This window comes from Rhamphochromis sp. 'chilingali', assembly GCF_963969265.1.
Source record: "Rhamphochromis sp. 'chilingali' genome assembly, chromosome: 3".
Taxonomy (NCBI): Eukaryota; Metazoa; Chordata; class Actinopteri; order Cichliformes; family Cichlidae; genus Rhamphochromis; species Rhamphochromis sp. 'chilingali'.
Window position 1 is genome coordinate 2624011 of NC_137931.1, and position 27787 is coordinate 2651797.

The window sequence follows — 27787 nt, forward strand, 5'->3', positions numbered from 1 at the left end:
GTGTGTGTGTGTGTGTGTGTGTGTGTGTGTGTGTGTGTGTGTGTGTGTGTGTGTGTGTGTGTGTGTGAACACATGGAAAAGAAATAGAAAATAATTATGAAAGACTTGCATAAGATGTGGCCTACTTGATATAGTGATCATATAAGGCTTATATGATTTACTCATGAAAGTGGCCACTTTCTCATTACTTTGATATATTGTTTTAGTAAGTATCCAAAACATACAAGTTTCATTTATATAATTTTTTCAAGGGATCTTATATCTGTTTTCACTCTTGTATGCTTTTCATACAAGTTTCACACAAGACAGATACAAACTTCATAAGACTTATAAATATCTTTTCCATATGGGAATGACAGACAGAGAGAGACTGATCTATCTAGGAAGTGGTGCTAATTATGCTTTGGTAACCACATGTACTTTTCCTTGCCCCCTACATACAAATATTCTCCCATTTCAATGTGAAGAGAGGATGGATGAACAAAAAAGGATACGAAGGAAAGAACAGCATGGGAAGGGAGAGGTGAAGGAAAGGGGAAGAACATGAAGAAACAAGAAGAAAGGCGTGTAAACGAAATGTAGGACAGGTAGAAAAAAAGGAAAGAGAGGAGAGCAAAAAGGGAAGAAAAGGGCAAGAAGAGAAGAGAGAGAAAAACAGGAAATGTAGACCAATGTAAACTTTAAGAGAATAAAGGAAGAACGGAAAGGAAGAGAAAATTAAAGGGGGGAAGGAGATCCCACCATGACAGCCACCAACCATCCTGCAGCTACAGCTCCATGCAGTGGCCTCTACAATCGAGGTGAGGAACAAGGTGCATTTGGGGTCAGCGTCCCCAGCCTTCCTCGGAATGTTGTTGATGTTTTGCTGAAGTTGAAGATTTTGAGGACCAGGCCCTCTGCCAGCCTATGGTGTCCTGGTTCCACGGCTTATCCACAGCTCATGGAGGCCTTTATATTTGAACATGGTGTTTATTATAGACAAACTGTGTTTTGCACCGAAGTCCAATACCAGAACACCATCTCAGGTTTAGATCAAGCAGGCCATTCCTTCTGATTACTCCCCAGCAGGCCTCACTGTCATTGCCCAGGCCAGTATTTAAGTCTTCCAGTAGCACGACAGAGTCCTCAGATTGAGCACCCTCAAGCATCTCACGAGTGACTCCACGAAGGCTGGGTACTCTGAACTTTGTTTGGCACATGAGCACAAATGACAAGACCTGTTTTCAGACCCAAAGGTGCAGACAATCAACAGTGTCATCCACAGGTAAAAAAACCCAACATACAGCAGCAAGCTGAGGAGATACAAGGACACTACATCTACATCTAGCTGGTACCGCTCAACCACTCTTAACCTGGACATAGAATGGTTTTCTTTTCGTTTTGCGTAATTAAAGTATTAGGACATGTTTAATTACAAATAACATTTCAATTCAAGCTCTATTACTTCTACAGATCTTATTTAATAGATCTCTTTATCTCCATTAAATAAGATCGAAGAGAAGAGAAGAGATCTATTTTTAAATCATTTGGCTAAGATTAGAATTGGTTCTGACAGCTTTACTCACACTGTCACACCAACATGCATACATAGTACATTCACAAAATCTCCTTCACCATGCCAACAACACACCAACAACACCTCTTAAAAATACAACAAACCTGCTTCCTAAAATTTGTGCTCATACAACAAAATGCAATTGTGAGGGTGGGGTAGGCATAATCCACAAAACTTTCATCCAAGGGACTACTTTTAACCACATCTGAAGTCCAGTTTCTGTGACTTTACCTATATCTCAATTCATAACAGAATTAGATGGTGAGACAGTTGTGCGTGGCAGCAGCTACCTGTGCACACAGCAGATAAAGTTGCCAATCCCTTTGCATGTATTTTGTCTATAAAGTCATCAAAAAAATGCTGTTTTGGGCTTGTTTTAAAACTGCATTTGTCTAGTTGGTGTTTTCTCCATGTCTCTTATCTCTATCTCAGTTATTAACTCCATTACTGAGGTAAGCAGCGACCAGTGTTTGGTTGCTGACTAAAGTTATACCTATTCTGCTGTCATATGAAATGAAGATGTGAAAATGATGAGTTAATGAGCTGGTTGGATGGTTGGTTTATCTGTCCACATACATACAGAATTATTTTTGCTCACATTCACACCTACAGTCACTGTAGAATCACCATTTAATCTCTCATTAATGTCAATGGACACTAGTAAGAATCTGGAGTAGGGCTGGGCCATATCATACCGTTCACGGTAATACCAGTATAATGTTGGGCAACGATAAGAAAATGAAATATCGCGATAGAATATGGGTAAAACGCACGCGCGCAGTGCCTTTGTTTTCATAGGCACATGGCGGAAAAAGCATGGCGGCAACGGAGAATGAGAAGGGCGAAAGCGGATCGTTAAATGAAACGGATGAAACAAGAACTGGTTTGTAAAACTGCTGCAGCTTCAGTGGTGTGGAACTGGTTTAGCTTTCGTCCGTCAGATACACAACAAAGCACTATTTTTGGTAGAGCATGCTAGCGGGCCGTCGTTATTACCGTGTTTTTTGGAAAACACGGCACACTTAAAATCAATCCTTTGATTTTTCTGAAAATCCACAGTGCCCCTTATAATCCCGTGTGCCTTATGTATGAATTATGTGCCTTATAATGAATATATATATGAGTTGTGTTTACTGACCTCAAAACGATTTTATGTACACGGCGCTCGAAAATCTGTCAAATGTTTCAGTACGACTTTGCTAAGCTACGAAGCCGCACCGCTTGATAGATTGTCGGAGCATTACGGCTATCGTAGTCAGGAGCCTCGCGGAGTGATACGTGCTGTGCTTCAACATAATATTACCGTATTGTGTGTGTATAACCTCTTTTTAAGTTTTGTGGATGTTATACATGGTTGTGCTGAGGATATGTCGGCCAGTTTCCACTGGAAACGCCTTTTGGTTAAACTGTCAGCGAGGAATTTGCACTGTTACATTTTTATATAACTTTAATGCAAAAACAGCTGCTTGTTTAAGTGAAAATACATTGATTTTTTTTTTTTTGCACTAATAAAGTTGGGGAGTTGTAAAGTATTTTGTATAGTGTCAATTATATTGTCAGTTATATCGTTATTGCAAATTTTCAAATGTATATCGTGAAAAAATTTTTGGTCATATTGCCCTGCTCTAATCTGGAGTATCCAGACCCACCTACTTACATTCTTTAGCTTAAGCTGGTGCTTGTATTATTTCTTTAAACAATAACTATACAGTGTTTAAACATTTTTGGGAATATGACTGCCTCTTGCATGGAACTAGCAGATATAATTTTGTGCTAACCAAAGTGTTGAACACCTTAATTTAGCTTTTTGTGCGTAGAGTACATGTAGATTATACTGATTAAATTCTATGTCATTTAACAAGGAGAAGAAACAATTGTATCGTATTATGTGTCTGTCTTTACTCAATGAACTCAAGTGGCTTATATACAGAACCTTTGAAACTTCAAGCCAGTCTCAATTTAACCACCACCGCAACAGCTACCACATGGCAAAATTGGTATGGCCCGGATCTGGCCCACACAATGTGCTTACACATGGCCCACATTCCGCAAAGAATGACGGCCCTATGGTGGCCCAAATCAGGTTTGCCAGAGGTGGCCCACACATGGGCCAGCACAAGGCCAGTTGCAAACACGCAGCTGGTCCTGTGCTGGCCCAGGACAGTTTCAGCTCTGGCCACAGATGTCAGCCTAATGTGTACCTTAATCAAACCATGTAATAACAACGTGCCGGAACATAATAGTGCAAAAACAGCATGACAGAACTCTGTTCTGACAGTGAATGGACTGCTTCTTACGTGGCGCTTTTCTACTCTCCCGATTACTCAAAGTGCTCTATACAACATGCCACATACACACACTTTCACTAAACTGAGTGCTTCCTAACTACATTCTGTTAGATTTGTATTGTTGATTGTCATTTATGCTTAGAAATATTTACTTATATATGCTTAGAGTTTTGTAATTAGTTGTAGATTGGTAGAGGTTTTGATCCTTGATAGTCTGCAAACTTTGTGTGTATTAGACAGCACTTTGGGAGCATGAGAGGTCATACCGTGTCTTATTGTTTTATGGTAGGATTAACGTAGTTGCGTCTGTTCTAGTCTAAGTGCTCTTTGTTTAGATGAACTGCAGGACTTCCTCACCGTGTTATCTAGGATGAACCATCTAGGGGGAGGGGGAGGCTACCCTCTTCCTGACCAAGGATGTTTGACCCTTTGATCAGCAACACACACACACACACACACACACACACACACACAGGCAAGGTACTCTTTGTTTGTATGTAGACATCGTATGTTAATGAACCTATGCATATTCATGTAACCTCAATAAAAGGACAGTGTTACGGGAGGACGGACGAGAGCAACTGGGGTCAAGCGAAGGAACGGTGCCTGTCCGGTTTTCTCCCGTGCACGAGAAACATGAAGAAGCTTGCCTACTTGTGTCTTGCTTTGCAGTGTAATTATATTGTCTTTAACGTTCCAGCGGATGGGTTCAAGCTACAAACCTATCATTAATTGGTCCTTCGAGAGCCGGAGCCCTGGAATCGCATTCACCGAGGGGAGGAGGGACACGCTGAAAGACTGACGTCAGCCAGGAAGTTCCTGTGGATTCGCGGTCTATCTTTCTCCTCGATGAATGGCGATCGGCGGGATTCGAAGCTGATATTACACGCTAAGCAACGCCAAGTAAGTTTGAAGAGGCCGACTCTATAACCGTGTCGTTGTGCAGTCTCTGCCATTTTGTGAGGCGTTGAGAAGTTCGCTGCTTTGTGGAGCGATAACTGGGTTTGTGTCCCGAAAAAGAGGTTTTGGTTAAATCGCCCAAGGGTCCCAAGCGTCCGGTGAGTGTCCGGTTTTGAAATCGCCCTGGGTGTGTGTCCCGAGCGTCCCTTCATTGGGTTTTGTCGCGCGAGTGGGTGAGCGTCCCACAACTGGGTCAGGGTCCCGAGCGGTCCGGTGTGAGTCCGGAGTAGGCCTATTTTGTGTTGTTGTCATTGTTGTCGTCGTCGTCGTTTTTGTTGTTGTTGTTGTGTGAGTGTGTGCGGAGCAGAACACGTGGTCTGTGACACCGACTGTTGTTGTTATCATGGGTTTCTAAGCAACCAAGAATGAGTTGGAGGGAGACAGACGTTTGTGCTGGACTTTGCTCCTGGCAGCTGACACAAAATGTTAACTCTTTAGCTTGCCCTGATCGACAACAGCCTGTGTGCCAGACCATAGACGTAATTGAGGTGGATAGTTGTTAAAAGTAATCTACATTAAGCTTGTGGTTGCTTAAATTCAGTACAATGACATATGAGGTGAAGTGATATAGGTAAATATTTAAACTAATGAAGTGCATAGAGGCACTTGACCTGTGTGAAAGACTGTCGTCTTATTATGAGCCATTGTTGAGATATACAGCACACCTGTGAAAACAACTAATATGCTGAACCCTGTATGAAACATCTAAAAGTACATGATGGAGAAGCTGTATTGAATATGAAAGTGTAAGACTTTGCCGCTGTGGGCAGAGCAACTACTGTGTGATGTTGCGTTGCAGTTTTTCTTCTGAGCTGATGAGCAGGCTACACATTATCAGATCGAGAGCTGTCTGAGAACTACTCTAAGAGAGGGAAACAGCGCTATGATAACTGTGATAACTGGAGTGTGCAGCGTTTCCATGAGCAGTTTTCCTGAATCTTGACTCTTGTGTGTGGAGTGTTCATAGCATCAGCATCATGTTTTTGTTTATTTGTTTTGTTGGGTTGAAAATAATTAAATAAACGTGTGATCATGCCTATGGATCACCATGGCACATATCTCCAGCCATATGATTTATTTATGCAGATGACAAAGTGAGTGTGAATGTGTCTGACATCACAGTGTTTTTGTGCACTGTGCAAGAGTAATTGCCTTTGATTGTGAGTGACAGCGGTGATTTTGCAGGTCGCCAGCTATTGTAAAAAAAAAAAAAAAAAAAAAAAAAAAGGAGTGAATAAGAGGGAGAATTTATATTGTAGAAAAAAAATAATCATAGGAAAAAGGTTTTGTGTTGATCAACCAAAAAAACAACTATAATTTCATTTTCTGCTTTTAAGAAAGGATTGTTCACAAAAACACAGAGCGAGAGAGATATGTGTTGATTAAGCATTGATGATAATAATGAAAATGTCTTAGTTGTCACCTTCAGGTGAAAAGCAGACCTGAATCAATTTTCCACATGCAGCGGTCGGAAGAAAAGTTATAGTTTAACAATTGGAAACGTTAAAGCCAAGTTTCTGGCTGACTTATTTATAGCACGATCTGTCTCAAAACTCTCACTCTTCCCTGAAAAAACCTGATCAGCAGCGGCAGTATCGGAGCAGAGGCTGCAGAAGCAAAAGCAGCAGAAGAAGAAAGCAAACCCATCTTCCTGTCTGATTGAATGAATTCCACGGAAGGGCGAGCAAGATGGCGACGTGAAGAGGAGTTTTTGTTCGAGCGCTTAGCACGAGACATTTATTTGACGTCTTTCTGGCTTTCGGGACTTTTTTGGAGATCAGCGCGCTAAGCTTGCTGGATTTGAGGCCAGGTTCTGCGGCGGCAGCATGTCGAAATGCTCAAAAAGGACTGAGTGACTCGGGCAAGCCACATGCGGCTAGCATGCTGGCTAGCGACCATAGCTACATGAAAGAAATGGACCCTTCATGATGCGCTCAACGTGCCGGCGCTGTGGTGGGAAAGGCTCCATCATAAACACGCCCTGCGCCCTGTGCAGAGGTTCAGGCCAAGAAGAAGAAGACGACGACTTCCAATCCCAAGAAGGTCGGCCCAAGTGTGGGCGAGCTGATGTGAAAGCCGTGGCCGCCCTCAAGAAGGCTCTGGCTGCCGGAGGCTACGATGTGGACAAGAACAAGGCCCGTGTCAAGACCGCCATCAAGAGTCTGGTGGCGAAGGGCACTCTGGTGCAGACCAAGGGCACCGGGGCCTCCGGATCCTTCAAGATGAACAGGGTTACTGAGACCAAAGCTAAGACGCCCGCCGCGGCCAAAGCCAAGAAACCGGCAGCAGCTGCTAAGAAGTCGCCCAAGAAGGCAGCAGCAGCACTTCAGCTACTAGACAGGACAAAGCTGAAGGAGAACTGCCGGGACTGTTGAAGTGGGAGAGGACAAAAGAGTGAGAGGACAACAGAGTGAGAAGACTAGGTGAGAACACATAGGAATTATTTAATGTGGGAAATCAAAATTTGGGTTAGCAAACCTGGGGAAAAGAAAACTGACTGCTTAAGTTGGAAAATTGAGACGGAGTCTGAAACATTGCGAAAATAGAAACATATACAAAATCACACACACACAAGCAGAACATGCATTAACCCTACTAACAATTCCAAACACAAAATGACTCATGAAGACTCATAGCACATTAGTTAAGAAATGATTAAATAATAGCAGAGAAGTGTGTAGGAAAGGCAGCTTTAAGAACATGCTCTGCTGGAGATGCAGCTCCACAGACATGCATTAGACCTGCCTAATAACACAAACACATGTAATGAAAATTAGCTTGTTATCTTTCATCAGTGTTAAATTAGTGTCAATTTAGCAGACACTTGTTATTAAATACTGAATGTATCCAATGCAAAAAATTGACTCTACAGGTTGCAGGACAACAGTTTAACTTTTGTGGGAAAAAAGATCCTGGTTTGACCAACCAGTGATCAGACAATAAATTTAGTTGTTAAAATGGTAAATTGGGAGAAGCTTCCTGCTTGATTGAGGCAGCACATGTAATTTACTGTATGAGGGAAATTGTCTTTTGTGATACTATTTTGAACATGCTTTTCTGTCGTCCTGTCAACTTAGTGGGTTAATAGCTGATATGCAAATTAGTTGATCGGTTTTAGATTAATGAAAGGTGATTGAATTCTAGCACGAGTGAATGAGATGTGTTGGAGTTTGTTGTGTGTTGAGTGGAGACTCTAAAACACTGAGTTTCCTGCTTTGATGTGCGAGTGAATCCTGTATTTAGATACACAACTCTGAATACGTCAGAACAGACTGTTTTGTGAAGTGCGTGACAGCATGTCACATGTTTTATGATGAAGGGAAAAGGAAAATTGAATAAAATAGATCTGTGACCTAAATGAGTGAAGAGCACAGACCTGGGGATTAAACTCATAGCTAATAAGGCATTAAGGTTATGTTGTTTTGTGCAGCTGATGGTTGATTTGGAGTGAATCTAGCTGATGATTTTTCTTTTGTTGTGAAGTTGAGCCTGCCGATTAGTATGATGGTATGATAAACCATGCTAATGGTATGATTTACCCTCCTGAGATGAGGAGCTTGTGTCATGACTTAACAAGGCCTTTTTATTTTGATACTTTCACAGTGCACTGAAAGTTTTGTTCGATAATCTCTGTTCTTTAAGCAGATCTGCACGTCGGGAATTAAAAGCGCTACACGTCGTCGAGAAAATTGTGCCAAGTGAGTTCTCCACATTTAAATGGACTCTGGAGAAAGCCACTTATTTGGGACAATTATTAAATGACAGTCCCAGTCCAAAAGGATTCAGCGATGTAATCCAAACTAAAGTTCTTCTTTTTCTTTTTGAAATGACGTCATTTTGCTGAGAGTGGAAACTAAATGCGACGATAGGTTCCACTATCAGCAAAGAAAGAAGGAATGAATGAGTGAGTGAAAGGAAAACAAACTGACTGACTGGTAAAAGCTGACAAAAGCTGACAAGACTTTACTGATGTAACACGACTGTGTGAAGTTGACCCCCGCCTGGCAGGGGTGCAGATGAGTCTGTGTGTGCTTCCCTTTACAGAAGCAGAAAGATGACAGCAACACTCGAGGTTGCGTGATGATTTAACATTTTAAATGCCATTTTCTGTGTCTGTGAATTTACTATGTGTGTGTCATTCACTAGCTTGTGTGCTCACAGAGATATCTGTGACAAAGTATGCATACGCCTGCGCAAGTGCTAACATTTGCATTTTCGTTTTTACAGCATTACGGTTCTTCATGTGTTTGATCATGTGATTTATAGGAATACTGGCTAATGTTTCTCTACTACAAGATTTCTGGGTTTATGTGTGAAGAAAACTGTAGTTACAGGCATATGTTGATGGAGAAATTAATATAGTTTGAGACATACTGTGATGAGACCAGTGTTACTTTTTCCACAGCGAGTGTTAACTTTATGGTGTTTTATGGCCCCTCTGGAATGTGGATGGCCGACGCCTGCCCACCAGGATGGTCAATGTGTATTGCTAATGTTTGTTTTTCTGAGACTGCATTTAGAAGATTCAGCTGAAGCGGACAAGTGACATGAGTAAAACAAATAAGAGATTACGGTAATTATGGAATAGTTTATTATGGGCTCATTTGCTGGCCACTTTTGAACCCATAATAATAATATATGAGTGGAGTGACTTTGCTTAAGAGGAGTCACTGATTACATTAATGTTAACAGAGTACATGGGATAATCCATGTCTGAGGTGAATTAGGGTAATAGTTGTAGTTACTGATTTGAGAAAACCTGCACATGACACTTGTCTTGCTGATGTTGAATGCTTATTACTCTTATGATACAATTGTTTACAGGTATGAAGTTTGATTTCACTTCCAGATTTGTTTTCCAGGCCATGATGGTGTGTATGCAGGCTCCTGGGAGAGCCAGGTGTTAAGCTAACTTAATATGCAACACACGCTAACATCTTTTATTGCAGGGTTACGGAGCTACTCCGGAGGAGGTGCCCTGATGTTGCCTGGGACATGATCTAGCTAACCTTTTTCTTTAAGACAGGGATCCAGGTTTGGTGAGTTGACGCATGGGAATGTCCATGCGTCAAGAGGTGGAGTGCAAGGATTAACATTAAACAATGTTTACTATTATTGTTGCAGTGATTTGTGTGATTAGCCGTTTATTTACAAGTATTAAACCTATGCAAGTGGTGCATCCATGTTCAGATGAGGCTTTGATGGCCTATAAGTGAAGTTCACTGAACTAAAGAATGTGGTTTGATGATTGTTGACATGCTCTCCAAATAGTTTGTCTTCCTAGCAAGGAAATACAGGTGCAGCAGTAATCTCCTGAGAAATCTTCAGAGGCCCAGTGAGAAGCGCATAGCTGACAGGACCAGGCAGTGGTTGAGGTCAAAGGTCAAGCTGGTTGGGGCCCATCATGAGATCAGACCTTGGAGCCACAGCAAGGACCATTTTAACTGCCTGCAAAATAGCGAGAGACCCTCCTGGATTTATCAGAGCCACTGCAAGAGGTCGAGGTCCCAGGAAACCCCGGCACCCTCAAGACAGCACAATAGAGAAATCTCACACTTGGTTGTTTCAGTGGTGAGGGGGGAGTGCTGATTGAGCCCCCGTAGGGTAAGCTCGCACTTCAACCTCCAGCCTCTGATCAACTCTAGGGCAACCAAGTGCGAGGCGTGACGGACCTGTGTGCGACCAGGACCCTCTTGGTTACCTTGACTACGACGCTCATCCTTATAGGACCCCAGCTGGTGCCGGAAACAGCTGAACCAGGAGGAAGGCAGAGGAGATGGACACATGACAACTCTCACCTAAGAGAGACAGATCCAGCAGGCCCAAAATCAGGACTATGCATGACGAGAAGGAGTGCCTGAGAGGATCGTCCACAGGATGGGAGCTGAGGCCAGGAGAGAGGCTTCAGGAGGATCAGAGATCATCTTCAGCACAGCAGACATCACACAGAGAGCTGTGCTACTGAGCTTCCAGGAGATCAAGAGGAGACTTCCCACAGCAAGATGTTAAATAAAATGAAACATTCAATATTGACGCTGAGAAAGACAATTAAGGTGTACGACGTGCTCTGCCTTAAATCTTCAGCAGCGTTGGGATATGAAAACTCGAGGGATGAGGGGAGCGTGCCAAGCTCCATCGACAGCGCAGAAGGAGTTCGAGGATGACGTCATGATTCTGTGAAAAGCACAGGAACCAGAAGCTATGGTGGTGATAACAGCAGTTTCCTATGAACATCACCTAACGCTGTGCCACTGTACTGTGCATACGATGACACTCTGAAGGCTGCTGGGATCATAACAGCAGTAAGATGACGGAACCCAGCACCCTTTCCACAGAGAGCTTTTTCTGCAGAGCGTGGACAATTAAGGAGTCATAAATATCCCCCTCACAAGACGAAGGTCTGAAGTCAGGTGATGGGGGCTGGTAAGAGGCCATAAAACTAGAGTGCTGAGAGGTCTGCAGCTTGGAAATAGCTGAGACCCATGTTGACGAACAACAAAACCAACTGGTATGTTTGAATGTCTATTCTACATACATTTGGACTCTGGTCCTATGGACAGTGATGGAAACAACTGGAAGAGACATTCATGACGCCCTGCAGAGCTTAAACCACTCTGCAGAGAGACATGTGATGTGCACACCCGGAGGAAGCATCACCAAGCTGAGATGTTTTTGGAAATGTTATCTTCTTATTTTCACTATTAAATTAACAATTTGTTTGTTTGTGGGATGCAGTTTGCCATGAGATGAGATCAATGAGGAATGGGATAACTGCTAATACATTTGTTAAACTGTGTACCTTTTCAGTAATTTAGGGTGATTTGACATATGCTGAGTATAAAAAGGTTTGCATTGAAACTGTCAGACATGAGGTATTCATACCTGGGAACTTTTCAAGCATAAAGGTCAAAAAGGGGGGAAATGTTAGATTTGTATTGTTGATTGTCATTTATGCTTAGAAATATTTACTTATATATGCTTAGAGTTTTGTAATTAGTTGTAGATTGGTAGAGGTTTTGATCCTTGATAGTCTGCAAACTTTGTGTGTATTAGACAGCACTTTGGGAGCATGAGAGGTCATACCGTGTCTTATTGTTTTATGGTAGGATTAACGTAGTTGCGTCTGTTCTAGTCTAAGTGCTCTTTGTTTAGATGAACTGCAGGACTTCCTCACCGTGTTATCTAGGATGAACCATCTAGGGTGAGGGGGAGGCTACCCTCTTCCTGACCAAGGATGTTTGACCCTTTGATCAGCAACACACACACACACACACACACACACACACACACACACACACACACACACACACACACACAGGCAAGGTACTCTTTGTTTGTATGTAGACGTCGTATGTTAATGAACCTATGCATATTCATGTAACCTCAATAAAAGGACAGTGTTACGGGAGGACGGACGAGAGCAACTGGGGTCAAGCGAAGGAACGGTGCCTGTCCGGTTTTCTCCCGTGCACGAGAAACATGAAGAAGCTTGCCTACTTGTGTCTTGCTTTGCAGTGTAATTATATTGTCTTTAACGTTCCAGCGGATGGGTTCAAGCTACAAACCTATCACATTCATACCATGCAGACTGGAGGAGCCAGGAATCGAACCACTATCCTTCCGATCAGTAGGTGACCCGCTCTACCTCCTGAGCTACAGCCACACGGTGGTAGACATGAGCAAACTCTCACTAGGTTTTGGATAAAGTGTACACTCACAAACCTGTCAAACCTACATTTGAAACGTTGGCTACCATAGCAGTATAGTATTGCAACATGGCATTTGGGTCTTCTAACTAAAATAGGAACATAAATAGTGCCTCATTGCCAGACCTGGCCCACATCTGGTTGACATGAAGTGTCAGCTTGATGACGGATCCAGTCCAGACCTATTTTCTATGAGCCTGGGCCACATAAAGCAAACCACAATCAGGCCAGATGTATCATGCCATCACATAAACTGTGCCATCTATGCCAGGCCTGGCCCATATCTGGATGACAAATCACTAACTATGCCAGAAGTCAGCCAGCAGTGCCGGCATGACACCAGATCTGGGTCAGACCTGCCTGCTATGTGGGTATTGTTCAATTAATTAAGACAAAGCCACGCTTTTTTGAATTCGATGATAAGGCAGGGAAACTTCTGGCCTATCAAGCCCATGCAAGGTCAAGTCTGCTACTGGCGACATAATATCGGACCCAGAGGGAATTAATGAAGTATTTGTTCGTTTCTATTGCGATCTGTACACTTCAAGCTCTCCACCTCAGGCACTCATATGACAATTCAAGACACCTCTTTTGAATATTATCCATACGTCGTGCAATTCAGTTCCAGTGGTTGTGGTATCTCTCGACGTGGAGAAAGCTTTCGACCGCTTCGAGTGGAGCTTAGTCTATGAGGTGATGGATAGGTTTGGCTTGGCAGTTGACTTTATTCTCTGGGTTAAGTTACAATATTCCTCGCCATCCACCTGTATTCATGCTAACAACAACTTGTCTTCGCCTTTTCCACTTGAGAGGGGGACTAAGCAAGGGTGCCCTCTCTCACCCCTCTTAATCGCCATTGCTATTAAGCCTCTCGCAATATGGCTGCGTTCAGAGGGTATATTTAAAGGCATTACGAGGTTCGGTGTGACCCACAAACTCTCACTTTATGCAGACGACTTGCTCTTGTACATTTCTGACCCTCTAAACTCATTCTCGGTGCTTTTTAACATACTGGACCAATATGGTACACTGTCAGGGTATAAGCTCAATTATCAAAAAAGCGAGATGCAACCCCTCAACTCCCTGGCCCGAGCTCTTCCCCACTCAATAGTACCCTTTAAGTGTACAGAAACTGATTTAAATATCGCTTTTTAATTTTATTTCTTCTTCTATACCTAAAATGATGAGGGAGAATTTGCTATCCCTACTAGACAACGAGAAAGACTGTGACCATCGGACTTCACTACCATTGTCAGTGGCAGGAAGAGTTAATCTGACAAAGATGAATGTCCTCCCCAAATTATTGCATCTTTTTCAACATGTCCCCATTCTTCTTACTAAAGCATTCTTCGACAAGTTAGAAAAAATCCTGTCACATTTCATATGGGGAGGGAAACAAGCTAGAGTTTGTAAGTCTGTTCTTCAGTCCTCTAAAAATGATGGTGGTCTTGGTCTGCCCAATTTTAGACACTACTATTGGGTAGCTAACATACAAAAACTTTTACATTGGGTTCACAATGACCTCCCTACCGGCCTGGGAACTCACAGGAAAAAGCTTGATTTCTTAAAAAAGTAAAGCTGTATCTAAATAGTGAAAAAAGTTCAATATAATGTAGTGCAGAGCATATTCCACATAACTGTGGTAGTTATGGGTAATGGCAAAAAGTTGAGAAGCACAGGAAGAAAAGCAATTAAGGTTTACTTTGAATTAACACTTCAACTTTAAAACCATGGTTTATCCCTCTGGGCCCATGACAGGAATGAATCAAATGTGGCATCTTAATCTTATTCCAACAAGGTTTGACACAGAACCATGAGCGGAAGCTGGAATACATGGAAATAACCTATGCAGGAACAGGGAGACCATGCAGAAGCCATACAGAAAGACCCCCACCAGGATGTTGGTTTCAAACCCAGAACCTTCTGGGTGTGAAGTGTGAAGAATTCTCAAAATTAATAAAACCAGGAAACTACATCTTTACTTTCTACAATATAGGGATGATTGTCTGGTTCTGCCGAGGTTTCTTCCTGTTAAAAGAGAGTTTTTCCTTCCCACTGTCGCCAACAACCCCAATATTACCCCCAAATATTGGTTAATTAATTATTGAACCAACTGTTGCCAAGTTCTGTTAATGAGATCACATTTTTTATGGTAAGTATCAGTGCTCACAACAACAGTGCAGCTACATCCTGTAAATGTAAATGTGTATATAATATTTTTTGGGGAGGTAAAAAAAACAGCAACCTCAAATGCATCTTCAATTGCAGAGCTGCCATTACAAAATGTTGTGTTGACTAACATGATGCTGTGACAATAAGCCATAGTCTCTCCAGAACATACCTCCAGAATCTCTTTCACTTGCTCAAACAAATCAGTGCCATCTACTACTATCTTTACTACCACAGACTCCTGCCTGTCATCATCAGTCATCCTGTCCATCACCACTGCAAACAAAAAGGGGCTAAGAGTCAATCCCTGATGTAATCAGACCTCCACCTTGACTCCTATTGCACACCTCACCAGCTCATACATGTCGTGCACTATCCTCACATACGTCTCTCGTACTCCTGACTTCCTCACAGCACCACAGTTTCTCTCTCTTAGTGTGAAACCATATGGATTCTCTACTGTGCAACTCCTTCTGACCTCCTCTATATTTGTCCACCAACCAGTAGCATGCAGTGACTTTGACACAAAGACAAGCAGAGAGTTTTATGGATTAACATTAATGCTAAAGATATTTAAGACTGAGCTCATTTCAAACATTTGTGATATTTTCATAACCAGCTATGCAGCTTGAACTCTATATTGAGGACTTGGAAGAAAAGTTTAAAAGTAATTTCCAAAAAAAGTCGGAACAATGTTTAAAGCAAAGTGTTTTCCAGTTAGTAAGGCCCAGGGCTATAATGCAGACAAATCCACTGTTTCCACTCAATCATTATCTCTATACAGAGTGACCTACCCACTTTTTAAAAGTATTTTATGGTGAAAGTCCAATGAATTAGTATAAGACGGCAGACTTTGGAATCCAGGAGTGCCCTTCGGGGCCATATCATTCCCGGTCTACCAGGTACTAAAGACCTCTCCCATCACATCTGATGCCCACGATCAAACTAAAAAGGTCGGCTTGCCCATGAAACAAAGACACGCAGCAGTTTCAAACGGGAACAAAGGGATAGTGTGCTTCAGCAACAATAGCCAATTGCAGCCACAGCATGATAGTAATTTAAGTGAAAGATCAAATCAGGTGAGAAGCTTTTTGTTTATGTAGTTTGAGCTAAAAGGAGAAATTTGGCTTTCTCCTTTATTTTAAGTTTAAGCTATTCGAGATTAAAGGAGAGAGATAGCATCCAATTTGGTATGTTTTAATTTCTGTCTATTTTTAGATTTGACTCAGCAAGCACTGCTCTGCTTGCCATGCTTGTCTGGACAGAACACAAAGCAAATATTACATCTGTAGTGCTCTTTCCTGGAGCTATGCAGGTGCTAATGGATCATGACCTCTCTTCATAACCTTTGTAACACTAGGAGCCTTTTGAGGTTGAGACATGACCAAAATGAATTTATTATTTCTCTACAATTACAAACCCTGTTTAAATCTATGTTGGTATCAAAGTAAAGCTAACACTTGTGAGACTTTTTACAAGTGTGGGAGGTTTTATTAGATGATAGATCTTTTAGTAGATTTAACTCTACAGAGATCTGTGCTTTCAGCAGAGACATTGTTTGTGTGCGTCATTGGGTGAATGGGGGAAATTTGTGTTTACATCTTTTTGCAGAATCTTTTTACCTGCTCTTTAATTTTTTGTTGTTCTAGTGGTGTTTAGTGGTCCTGGAAATGGTGAGCTTTTAGCTGAGATTCTGACATTTCTTTATCTGTGAAACCATAAATGTTATTTGGTATGAATGTAATCATGATCTCCAAAGTCAGCTTAAATGACTCACCACAGAAAAGCTCATCTGGAGAATAACTGATTAATGCAACATGGTTCTAAAGCTTCTTTATCATCATATCTATATGTATTCATATTCATATGTAAATGTTATCATAGATCAAACTGGATATAATGTTGCCAGTTATGAAAAACACTATCCTGGTTCATTCACAGGGTTGTTGGAACCTTACATATGAAACCAGAATGTCAATACAGAAAAGATGATGAATTCACAGAGCTCAACCTACTAAAGACCCAAGATATGCTTGCAAGAGATGGATACTATTTAATACTGATGAAATGACTTCTCACTGGGTGTAAGGTGTGCAGGTGCAAGTTAGAGACGCAGGAAGCTCTCTTACCTTAGCCAATTGTGAGTTTACCCATTTTGTGAAAGTCTTCTTCTGAACGTCTTCTCTTTCATCTGTCGGGGTGAAAAAAATAAAAAGACAGAGTTAGGAAAAAGAAAAGGAAAAGAATCCGTTTGCGTTACTCCAAAATTCCTTTTTTTACTGCTAACTAACATCACGCTCATGATACTGTCTGACAGTCGTTTTCAATTCTACAATCCTGCCTTTCTTCTCTCTTGCTGCCTCAGATCACACCTTTCCCATCTTCTCTTCCTTTTTCTTTTGCCGGCAGCAGCACTGTTCCCACCACATCCTGTTGGCCAACAGCATCAAAGGTGGTCACTGTTAACCTGAGTTCTGTGGAAATGTTTTTCTCGATGAGCCACATATTTGATTTGGTTTCACATGCCTTTCTCACTTGGAGTAAAACGGCTTGGTGAGATTCTTGTTAAAGACTTTAAACCTGGGTTATTCCACTGGAATTTTCCTTTTTTAAATTTGAAGCTTAACTGCCGTGTGGTGTGCAGCATGCATAATGTGGAAACTGACTCACATGATGACAGCCCCAAGAAAGGAAGACCACTGCTCCTGAGCACAAATTCATCTGAATTTATCCTCAGAAATCTGTATTTAATGTTTAATTGTAATCAACTGCATGACTGTCCACAGTTAGATTATCTTTAAATCTTTAAATTAATCACTGATTTTTAAAAATCTGTCCTAAATGTACGTTAATAAGATGATTTTTAAATTTCCTTTAAGGACACCATGAGACCTGGGGTCCAGGGACTGCCTCTGCTTTCAGCTTCAACCTTTGTGTTTGTGCAATAACTGTGTGTAAATGCACATATAAGTCTGCACACTGGGAGAGAAAGGCCATGACCAATAGTCCTCTTAAACTAAACCTAATTTAGAACTGATTTACATGTGCACACACACACACACACACACACACACACACACACACACACACACACACACACACACACACACACACACACCTATGATTCATGAACACAGCTACTTCTGCATACTGCATCTCATTAAAGGGAATCCAGCCTTAATAGCTCCATCTTAATTTAGAAAAAGTGACAAAAAGCGGTGGAGAAAATCATGCATAGAAGTGATAAAAAAGGAAAGATGTAGGGAAAGAGAGAACAGTTAAAATGAAGCCTCTCGAGGAGAAAAAAGATTGAAAACAGTTTAGACAAGGCAATTAAAGGCAGAAAACAGAGCAGACAATATGAAAAGACAGCTGAAGGACACAAAGACAAAAAGAAGACAGAGGATTATTTTGACACTGATGACCAAAGACTAGATTGGTTCCAGCCTTCAGTTTAAATAGCAGCAGTCTTATGTATAAAGTTTATGTTTTTGTTGTCACTGTGTGTTTGTGTGGTTCAAATCAAAGGTTTTACTGTTTGTGTTGACAGCTTCAGGGGATATAAAAGAGAAATAAGTGCCTGGGTCATTTTCAAAATCAAATAGCAAATTTCCAACATAAATGCTTGCACACTAAATATGTACTTTCATCTTTAAATAGCAGAATGAATTCTAAAGCGTGCAGGATTATAGACTTTGCTCAGTGCTGCAAAAGTGATTGGACAGTGCTTCACAGTGCAGAGGGATAATGACCCAAAGCATGCTAGAAACACAACCCAAGAGTTTCTCCAGGCAAAGAAATGTTCAATTACCAAGTCAGTCACATGATCTCACTCCAGTAGAGCAACCAGCAACGTTTAAAAACTATTTTCTATTTGTCCAACTCATTTTGAACCTTTAAAATAGAGGACTATGTGGAAAATGGCTGTAACAGTTAATTAAACTGAGCAGCAACATCAAATCAGATGTTTTGCCCGTCGAGTCTGGTGAAACTAGACATACAGGGATACAAGTGGATCCAAAACTTTGTACTTTGAACAGTTTCTAAGCTAGTTACCTTGAAAGAAACTGGAATGTTATTGTCATTGCAATGGAAACCAGCTAAGATCCCAGTAAATGAAACTAATGAGGCTTGAAATAATCAGAGGTAAAAAACAAACAAACAAACAAAAAAAAGGTAAAGATGTGGGCAATAACAGAATACACGCACGCACACACACACACACACACACACACACACACACACACACACACACACACCTGGAAACATTCTTTTTGTCTCTCATTGGTTAAGTCCAAGAATAAAGTAAAAAAATCAAATAAAAAAATACTGAATGTAGTAAATCAGTAACTGCTTTACTCTGGAGATAACAGAATAACATCTAACAAGTGACACAAGGATTCTTTCTTCATCTAACTACCGTATTTCCCGGACTACAAAGCGCACCTGAATATTAGCCGCACAAGCTAAAATCAGGGGAAAATCCTGTTTTGTACATACATTAGCCGCACCTGACTAAAAGCCGCAGGTGTTTCAATGTTGACTTATCATATGTAAGAGAATATGCACAAAGCGAATTGTCAGGAAAGAGATGGCTGTTTGTACCCATAACTTGAAAAACAAGTTATGGGTACATATTTGCACATGTAGTACATAACAGTAACCTACAGCACACCAGAAAAATAGATTCGGACTACCTTTTAGGCTCAGGTGCAGTGACACGGCTTTAACAAGAAGAAAAGTCAGTCATTCACCACCATCTTTCTCTTCTTCCTGCGCACTAAAACCACCAAAGTCCTCTTCTCCAGTGTCGGATACAAACAGGCTCAGGATGGCTTCGTCATCCACTCTCCGCTTCTCTCCTTCGTTGTCACTTTCAAAACCAAAGAAATCCTCATTGTCAGTGTCAGAGTCCTCCTCTCCATCATGCAGCAGTCCAGCCCTTCAAAATCCGGTGGTGATCGTGGATGTTTTCACACTTTTCCACGCTGTCAGAATCCACCGGTGGAGTTGGGCATAACTTGCTTTTCGCAAGTTTATCGCCGCTCATCATCCACGACTCCCGCTGAACGCGTAGCGCTACTTTGAAGTTTGTTTTTCGCGCTACTTCGTACGGCACTACGTTGCCTGGCGGATGGACATGTGACTAACATACCACTCTTGAACCCCGATCCTTCCGCCAGGCAACGTAGTGCCGTACAACAGCGGAACAAACAAAACAAATCGTCTTACGATATGACAAAAATCATGGACAATCCATAGAAAAGCCGCACCTGACTAAAAGCCGCAGGGTTCAAAGCTTGTGCAAAAAGTAGCGGCTTATAGCCCGACAATTACGGTAATCATAACATGACCTTAAAATGCATTTTTAACCATCCATCCATTCGCTTCCGCTTATCCTTTTCAGGGTCGCGGGGGGCGCTGGAGCCTATCCCAGCTGTCATAGGGCGAAAGGCGGGGTACACCCTGGACAGGTTGCCAGTCTGTCGCAGGGCCAACACACAGGGACAGACAACCATTCACACTCACATTCACTCGCACATTCACACCTAGTGGCAATTTGGATTATCCAATTAACCTATCCCCACAAGCTGCATGTCTTTGGACGGTGGGAGGAAGCCGGAGTACCCGGAGAGAACCCACGCAAACACGGGGAGAACATGCAAACTCCACACAGAAAGACCCCGGCCTGATGGTGGAATTGAACTCAGGACCTTCTTGCTGTGCGGCAACAGTGCTAACCACCATGCCACCGTGCTGCCAAAACCCCGGGCGCTCCTTCCCCCGCCGAGGCATTTTTAACCAATTTGATGCAAATAGGAATAAAAGTATACCATACACAATTCATTTGCATGAACTGGTAAAAAGTGTGTTTGTTTTGAATGTCAGTGTGATGACCTCCTTTACTAAGAAGATCCATTTTACAAGCATTCATGTGGTGGAAGCATAATTTGAAAATTCACAAGGAAATGTGAAAACTTCCTCCAAACAGTGATTCAGAAAGTGGCAGAAGATTTGCAAGTTATTGATGTAACATACACAGAAAAATGGCTGAACCCCCCCCAAGGTGAAGTTATTAGTTCATAAAAATTGTAAATTGCAAAATAATGACTTCCTGTGGGACTGATGGATGGGCCATGCTGGATTACCATTCATCACTTTAACTTTTGTTTTATTGGAGTGTAACTTTGAGTAGACGTGGCTGATGCAGGATGAGAGTCTAGGATAATATGACCCAGGTTGAAACAATACCTCAACTTAGTGTGTTAAAGTTTCCCCTCAGTGGTGCTAAAATAATTTCCCATCAAAATATGTGAAAACAACTGAGCTGAATGGAAGGTGAAGGTGAAAAAATACTATATTTCCATAAATAAGCTGTAATTTCTTACACAGGTAATGCAATCTCCTTCTATTTTAATGGAAATTAATTTAACATCAGGCAAGGGGTGCTTCTATATCACTTAGCTTGCACAAGCTCAAGTTATTATCGTAGAGCTATAACTCTTTACCATAGTCACATTATGAGAGTCCTGGTTTGCTTAGTATTGGTTACCTTTGCTTTATTCCTCTCTTTCAGTTGCTCTTTTCCTTTTTGTTTAGTCCTGTCACATCTAGGTCTTCTACTCATTTCCCTTCTTGTTTCCTTTGTCTCGTCCCTGTGTTTTGTCCTTCCTTTGTATTTCCTTGTGAAGTCAGTCTTGGCTCCCTAGTCGTGTCCCTGTTTCTGAGTGGTCTGTGTGTCCTGTCTCTGTGGTTGCCTGGGTTCCCTTTTTAGTTCTGTCAAGTTGTATGTCTAAGGCTATGTCCACACGTACCCGGGTATTTTTGAAAACGCAGATTTTTCTATGCGTTTGCACCTTTCGTCCACACGTAAACGGCGTTTTCGGTCACTGAAAACTGAGATTTCTAAAAACGCCGGCCAGGGTGGATATTTTCGAAAACTCCATTTTTGCATTTATGTGTGGACGAGGAAAACGGAGAAAACGCAGCGTCAAAGGTGTGTGCATTTTTTGACGTCACACTGTGCGCCACGTTATTCTTTCGGTGAAATGAATTTCTACAATACTGTTACTGTTAATTGTACTCTCTGCAGTGTTTAAATGCTTACATATACACACACAGTTACATATGCGCCATCTTTGTTTACTCTTTCCCACTGAGGCTTCTAGACTTCTGATTGGCCAACATTTCTGCCCGGTTAGGAATATATCGCCACCTGTTGCTTTGGCATGTTCCTAGCAGCGTTTTCCTTCATTTCTGCCTTTACGTGTGGACCGGATTATTTTTTTAAACGAAAACGGAGAATCTCCGTTTTCAAAAATACCCGTGTACGTGTGGACGTAGCCTAAGTTTAGGCCCCGGTTTTAGCTACTTCCTGTTTTACTTTGGTAGGTCCTTGTCCCATGTATGTCATTTTCAGTTTAACTTCTTTAATTCTGTTCAACCATGTTCCCCACCTGTTGCCTGTTCCCTTGTCATTTTATGTGGATATATTATCTCCCTGTCTCCCTTTGCTCTTTGTGGCAGCCTCCCTCATGGTTCCCACACCCTCTTGTCTTTCTAGTGTCCTGGTTCCCCTTGATGTAGTAAATTCAGTTCCTAGCATTCCTAGTGTATTTGTGTTCTGAGAGTAAGCTGTTGAGTTCCAGCGATAACACTGTATTTTCAAGCATGTCCCTGAGACATAAATCACCCAGCACTGATATGAAAATGGTAATTATAAAATAGCTATCTATATTTAGCACTAATGTGTTAAATACAGATAATAAGTTGGAAGCATAACATAGCTAAAGAGCAAAGATCACATTGACATGAAATAATGATCAACTCATTTCCATATCTGCCTTGAACTTGCATTTATTAGAATAAAATGCTTTTCTTGAACTGCGTGATGGCAAAGAAACCTGGCAAGGCAAATAAGTGATCTGTTTCTACAGTCGGAGTGGTCCTGTGCAACAGCCATGTTTGCCAATGTTTTGATCCCAGCTGCCTAGCAACAGCAATGGCTATTAGCCAGGGAAAGGAATATGAGACCAAATCCAATCAGATCAGGTCATTACCGAGAGATCAGATGGGGAAGACTTGATGAAGAGAAGTAAGACAGAGAGGGAAAGACACAATGACACGAGAAGAATGGAAAACAGAAGAAAAGAATGAGAGGGGGCAATAACTAGGAAGTGAGAGTAAAGGATTGCAAGCTTATGTTCACATCAATGTCAAAAATAGCCTCTGCAATAAAAGTAAGTGTCAGTACAAAATGTGTAGAAATGTGCACGTGTGTTAAATTTTCAAAGGCTGCCACAGACATAATCCAGCATTTTTATCTTCAGCAAGAAAAAAAGCACAGATGGGGCAAGTCACTGCTATACCCTGTGAGTGTATTTATGTCTGCAATGTGTGAGACTGAGAGTGCATTTTGGATCTGTGTGTGCAAGTGTTTTGCATCTGCCTGTGTGTGTGTGTGTGTGTGTGTGTGTGTGTGTGTGTGTGTGTGTGTGTGTGTGTGTGTGTGTGTGTGTGTGTGTGTGGCTTTCCAGGAAAAAGTACATTTATAGGCTCCATAATGTGGAACTGATACCAATCATCTGCAGGCAGGGAGCAGGAGGAGAGAGAGGAAGGATGAAAAGAAAAAGAAAAGGGCATGTGGAAAAAAAGACAAAGACAGACAGGAAATGTCCTGAGCTCTAGAGGGAAAGAGACACTTTTGACTTTTACCCTCCTTTATTAAAAAATGTCTTCCAACTGCCACCCTACAATAGGATGCAAAAATAGAGCCTTGGGCCAGACTTTTCCATTACAATGTGACTCACAAAATTCATTAGTTGAAAAAGACAAAAGATAAACATTTAGTGCAAAACCATAAAAAAAGCATTTGAAATATTAAAAACAAAGAATTTCCAATCAAGAAAACTCATTAGAGTAGACATAACCACGTTTACAAAAGAGTTGTGGAGTGAATAAAATCAGTGTCCATTTTAATATTAAATTCGCAATTTTGAGATTAAAGTTTAAATATTATTTTGAGAAAAACAAATGTGGAGATTTCAGTTGTCATTTCAAGCCAAACAACTGCCACAGCTACTACACGCTCTACAAACTGTGCAGGTGAGATCGTGAACCAAACCGATTAGCTGTCCTATCGTCTCTTGTGATACAACATGCATCCTCTTAATAAGAGGCTGTATCATCCATATTCTTGCATCTCTCCCTTCCTGGCCATTTCATGTTGCACAAATCAAGCCAAGTTTGTGTGTTTTTTCCTTGTGACCAGATGCTGCTTTCTGCACCATCTTTTCAATGTCCTTACACTTATCACCACACTGTGTTTTTCTGCTGTAACTAAAACCAATTCTGAAGTACAATCTCAAAATAATCCACACTATTTTTTTTCTTAACGTGGCCCTAATAATCCATACAAGCAACCAAGAACAGGAAGAAGGCAAAAACAAAGCTGGGATATCTACCATGCCTATAAGAGGACATGAGGAAGGGAAAAATAGGCAGAATGCAAAAAAAAAAACAAAACCCAAATAGATAATAAAGATGATGATAAATAGACAGCAGGAGGAATAAAAATGTGTATTACAAAGAGAAATGAGTGAAGTGAAACCCTGTTAGACTGTACATCAAACACCCCTTCATGAAAACGTATGTTACTGTGCGAGTGTGTGAGAGACTATAAAGATTGTGTGGGAAAGGGTGTAACGTCTTACTGCGTCTGTGTGAAACACAAAGCGATGTGTGTGTGCGTGTGTGTCACCGACAGACAAACAGAGCCAACACAGAAAATGTGACTGGAGAGCAGCGATATTTATTTCGCTGCTACTTCGCGACTCAACAATTTGACACTCAAATTCTCACACAGCTACAAATCCATAAACAGACCGGAGTAACTAAAGCCATTGCACCTGCTAAAGCAACAACAGGCTGAACTGAGTATTCCTATTTTATCCCTCTACTCAAAATTCAAGCCAACTGCTGTTCAATTGACAGAATACACTGGATACATGTCTCTGCATTATACCACTGCTTCTGCTCACTGTTATGTTTGCACTGGTCTTGTCAGTCTACTGGAGGATTATCTCGTCTCAGGTTATCGATCATCCAGTTCTTAGACAAATTGATTAAAAAAAAAAAAAAAACAAAAAACAGGAAATGTGGACTATGTTAATTTTTGCTTCAGTAAAAAAGAAAATGATAATGAAAAAAAAATGATTTTGTAACACGATGATTTAAACTATAAAAGGAAGCAATTCAAAACATAAAATAATTAAAATAAGATTTTTTTCTAAAGGTGTCATGATCCTGGGTTTTTTACCCAGGGTTTTCAGTTTTGGACCGTCAGTCTTCTGTTGATATCTTCTGTTTGATTCTTTTTTGCAGTTTTCAGGCGAATATTATTTTGCATTGGTTGCTTTATTTGTTCTCAGGTTTTTCCTTTCCTCTGCTCTCTGTGCTTAGACTGTTTCTGTTTAGTCAGTTTTGTCTTTGTGTTTACTTTGGTCTGTCAAGTTTAAGTGTTTTAGTCCCTGTCTCAGCGTATTAGGCTTCCTGTTTTATTTTGATAGTCTCTCATCTCATGTGCATTATGTTCAGTTTTGCCTTCCCTCTTGGTCGTTAATTGATTGTGTTCACCTGTGCCTTGTTTTACCCAGCTGCGTCTGTGTCCTTGATTACCTCATATGTACTTAAGCCCTCAGATCTCCTTAGTTCTTTGTTGTGTTGTACTGTTTGCCTGAGTGATTGTCTGCTTTCTTTCATCACCTGGATTTGTTAAAGGTTTGCTTTTTGTTTGTTTAAATCCATCTTGACTTTGCTTTTTGGGTTTTTCATGACAAAGGCAGCTGTCCTCTTCTAGAGTTGGCAACAGTATTTTTCTCGTGTCAGTTTAGGATTATGAAATACCTTCTGTTTCAGTCATCCAAAGCTGAAGGAAAAATGTCTACTATGCAGACACAATATATGCAAATTATATATACATATAGTTTGTCCTCCTGGGATTAGCTACTTGCTTTCTAACATTAGTGATCAAGCACTGGTCGTACAGACAAACTCACTTACTGCCCAAATAACTAAAATAACCTCTGACAGTTTTGTAGCTAACTGCAGCATTACATAAGAAAATAATTATTCCTCATGTTATTGTCATATTTCTGTTTAAAAAGCAAAAACAAATTTGTTCCTAAAGTGGAATTAAATTTAGTGTCTTTAGTTGTATTTACAAACACCTGTGTACATATTTAAAACTATATTAAGGCCATTTTGTGCCGTTGCATCATTTCCTGCATCTGTGTCTTTCAGTGCATCGTGTGTTATGTGTGTGTCAAATGACGCAGCTCCCACATGTTCCAGATTAACCCAGTGTGCTCTTTTCCAGGTAAGGATTAACCTAACTATAAATGTGGATTAAGCACATATGAAAGCACACACTGATGCATGAGAGACTGACACAAACACAGAGGTAACATCCAGGGAGAAGATTCATGGGGGAAAAAAGAGAACACAGGACGATGGTGTGTATACAGTTTTCCTTTCAGTGTCGTGATCATTCCTGTTGACATTTTGCAGAGGCCATCTCTCCATCATAATGCCTTTTATGGTTCTACAAAGTGTCCCTCCCTTATTGCCCATCGTTCTCACACCAATTTATGTCTTCATAAAAGCAGACTTTCTTGCAATTACTTTCCTTTATGGAAAAGGTAATCTCTCCTCACGCTGTTTTGTTTGTCAGGAAGCCTAAGAGAGAATTCCAAGCATTAAAGAGAAATGTTGCTTCAGTTAACTTGAATTAATTTACAGACACATTCAAAACTATCACCTTATTCTCATTAGCACTTTACTGAAAACACAATTTCAGATTTACAAGTAGAAAAAAATTGCTTCTTGCTTTTGTGATAAAAGCTTGGAAATATTTATATGCTACACAGTAAGACCATAAGCTACTGGTCAAATCCAGATTTGATTTGTTGAACACTTCAAACTATTTATTAAGTGTAAAAACAAAGCTGCAAACTCCTGAGTTGACACATGGGATATATCAGCAAATTCAAGTTTATCTTGTATGCTATGCATACAACGCTTCTCAGTGAAATATACTTCAGCAGTGTGTGCTGAGTGCTGATGCAGGCATTAGAAAATGTCGTTAAGAAAATGGTTACTAAAATAAGAAAGGGGGTCACTTCCTCCATTCCCATCTGTCCTATCTCCTCCTCCTTTCCTTTTTAGTTCATCTTTCCCCGTGCCTCTTCACTCCCTTAAGTTTCCCCCCCTAAATGTTTCCTTTTCATTTTCCACCTTTCCCTTGCCCTCTCTTGCTAACCATTTCTTCAAGGGACAAGCCAAAGGACCAGTTTGGTTTCAGAAATTCGCATCTCTATTTCCTAATTATCTTGTGGGGGATCTAAGGGGCTTTCCAGATGGGCAGTGCTTTACTATACACTCTTTAGGCACAACCCTTTCTCTCCTCAGCTAAAAGCAGATGCAAATTATAACACAGAACTGACTTAAGGCTGCCAATCTTTAACCCTTTAAGACCTACCATAGAACCAAGTCCACCAGAGCTCATATTATATTTTTACATCTTGTAGTAATATAATATGTCTGCATTAAGTTCATCGTAATTACATAAATTGCAAAAAAGTGCAATAAACTACAAAAAAAATTGAAAATCATTTTTGTTTTTTAACATATATTTCTAGTTAGAGAAAGTTAGTTAGGCTTATCCCTCAAAACTGTAAATACAAAAAAGTTGCACAAAATAGTTTCCCACCACAGGAAATTTATTTTGAGTGTCTTCATAGTTTTATTTTTGAACTACACAAATTTTATATACACTGCAGGAAAAACAAAAATAAATATTATAATGCAAATTTGCAAAATAGCAGCATATGCATCAAAACAAACTATTTCCAGCAGTGCAATATGAGTTCTAAGCATCCCAGAAACGACACAGAAAGTCATAAAGTCAAACATAACTTTTAAAAACACCAGTATAGGCTCATGAGGCCCTGATGGTAAAAAAACCCAACTACATTTCCGCAAAAATGATGTCACTTCCAGTTTCGGGCAGGTCATGGCGGACATGCGAAAGTTCACGCTGATGGACGTAG

General features: G+C 40.9%; 2 protein-coding genes across 5 annotated transcripts in view; one reads left to right on the top strand and one right to left on the bottom strand.

Annotated features, from left to right (window-relative positions):
- The window catches only part of dmd (dystrophin), a 308778-nt gene that overhangs the window by 224467 nt on the left and 56524 nt on the right, over positions 1 to 27787 (bottom strand). For all 4 annotated transcript variants that reach the window (XM_080877233.1, XM_080877231.1, XM_080877230.1 and 1 more), the window contains exon 2: positions 16808 to 16869. In XM_080877233.1, coding sequence (XP_080733359.1) covers positions 16808 to 16869 — 62 coding nt within the window. The remainder of the gene's footprint in view (positions 1 to 16807; positions 16870 to 27787) is intronic.
- Positions 6732 to 8641, top strand: LOC308394458 (uncharacterized protein; the record flags this gene model as incomplete). Its single annotated transcript, XM_080878816.1, has 1 exon — positions 6732 to 8641. The coding sequence occupies one exon, from the start codon at positions 6732 to 6734 to the stop codon at positions 7176 to 7178; it is 447 nt and encodes a 148-aa protein (XP_080734942.1). The 3' UTR covers positions 7179 to 8641.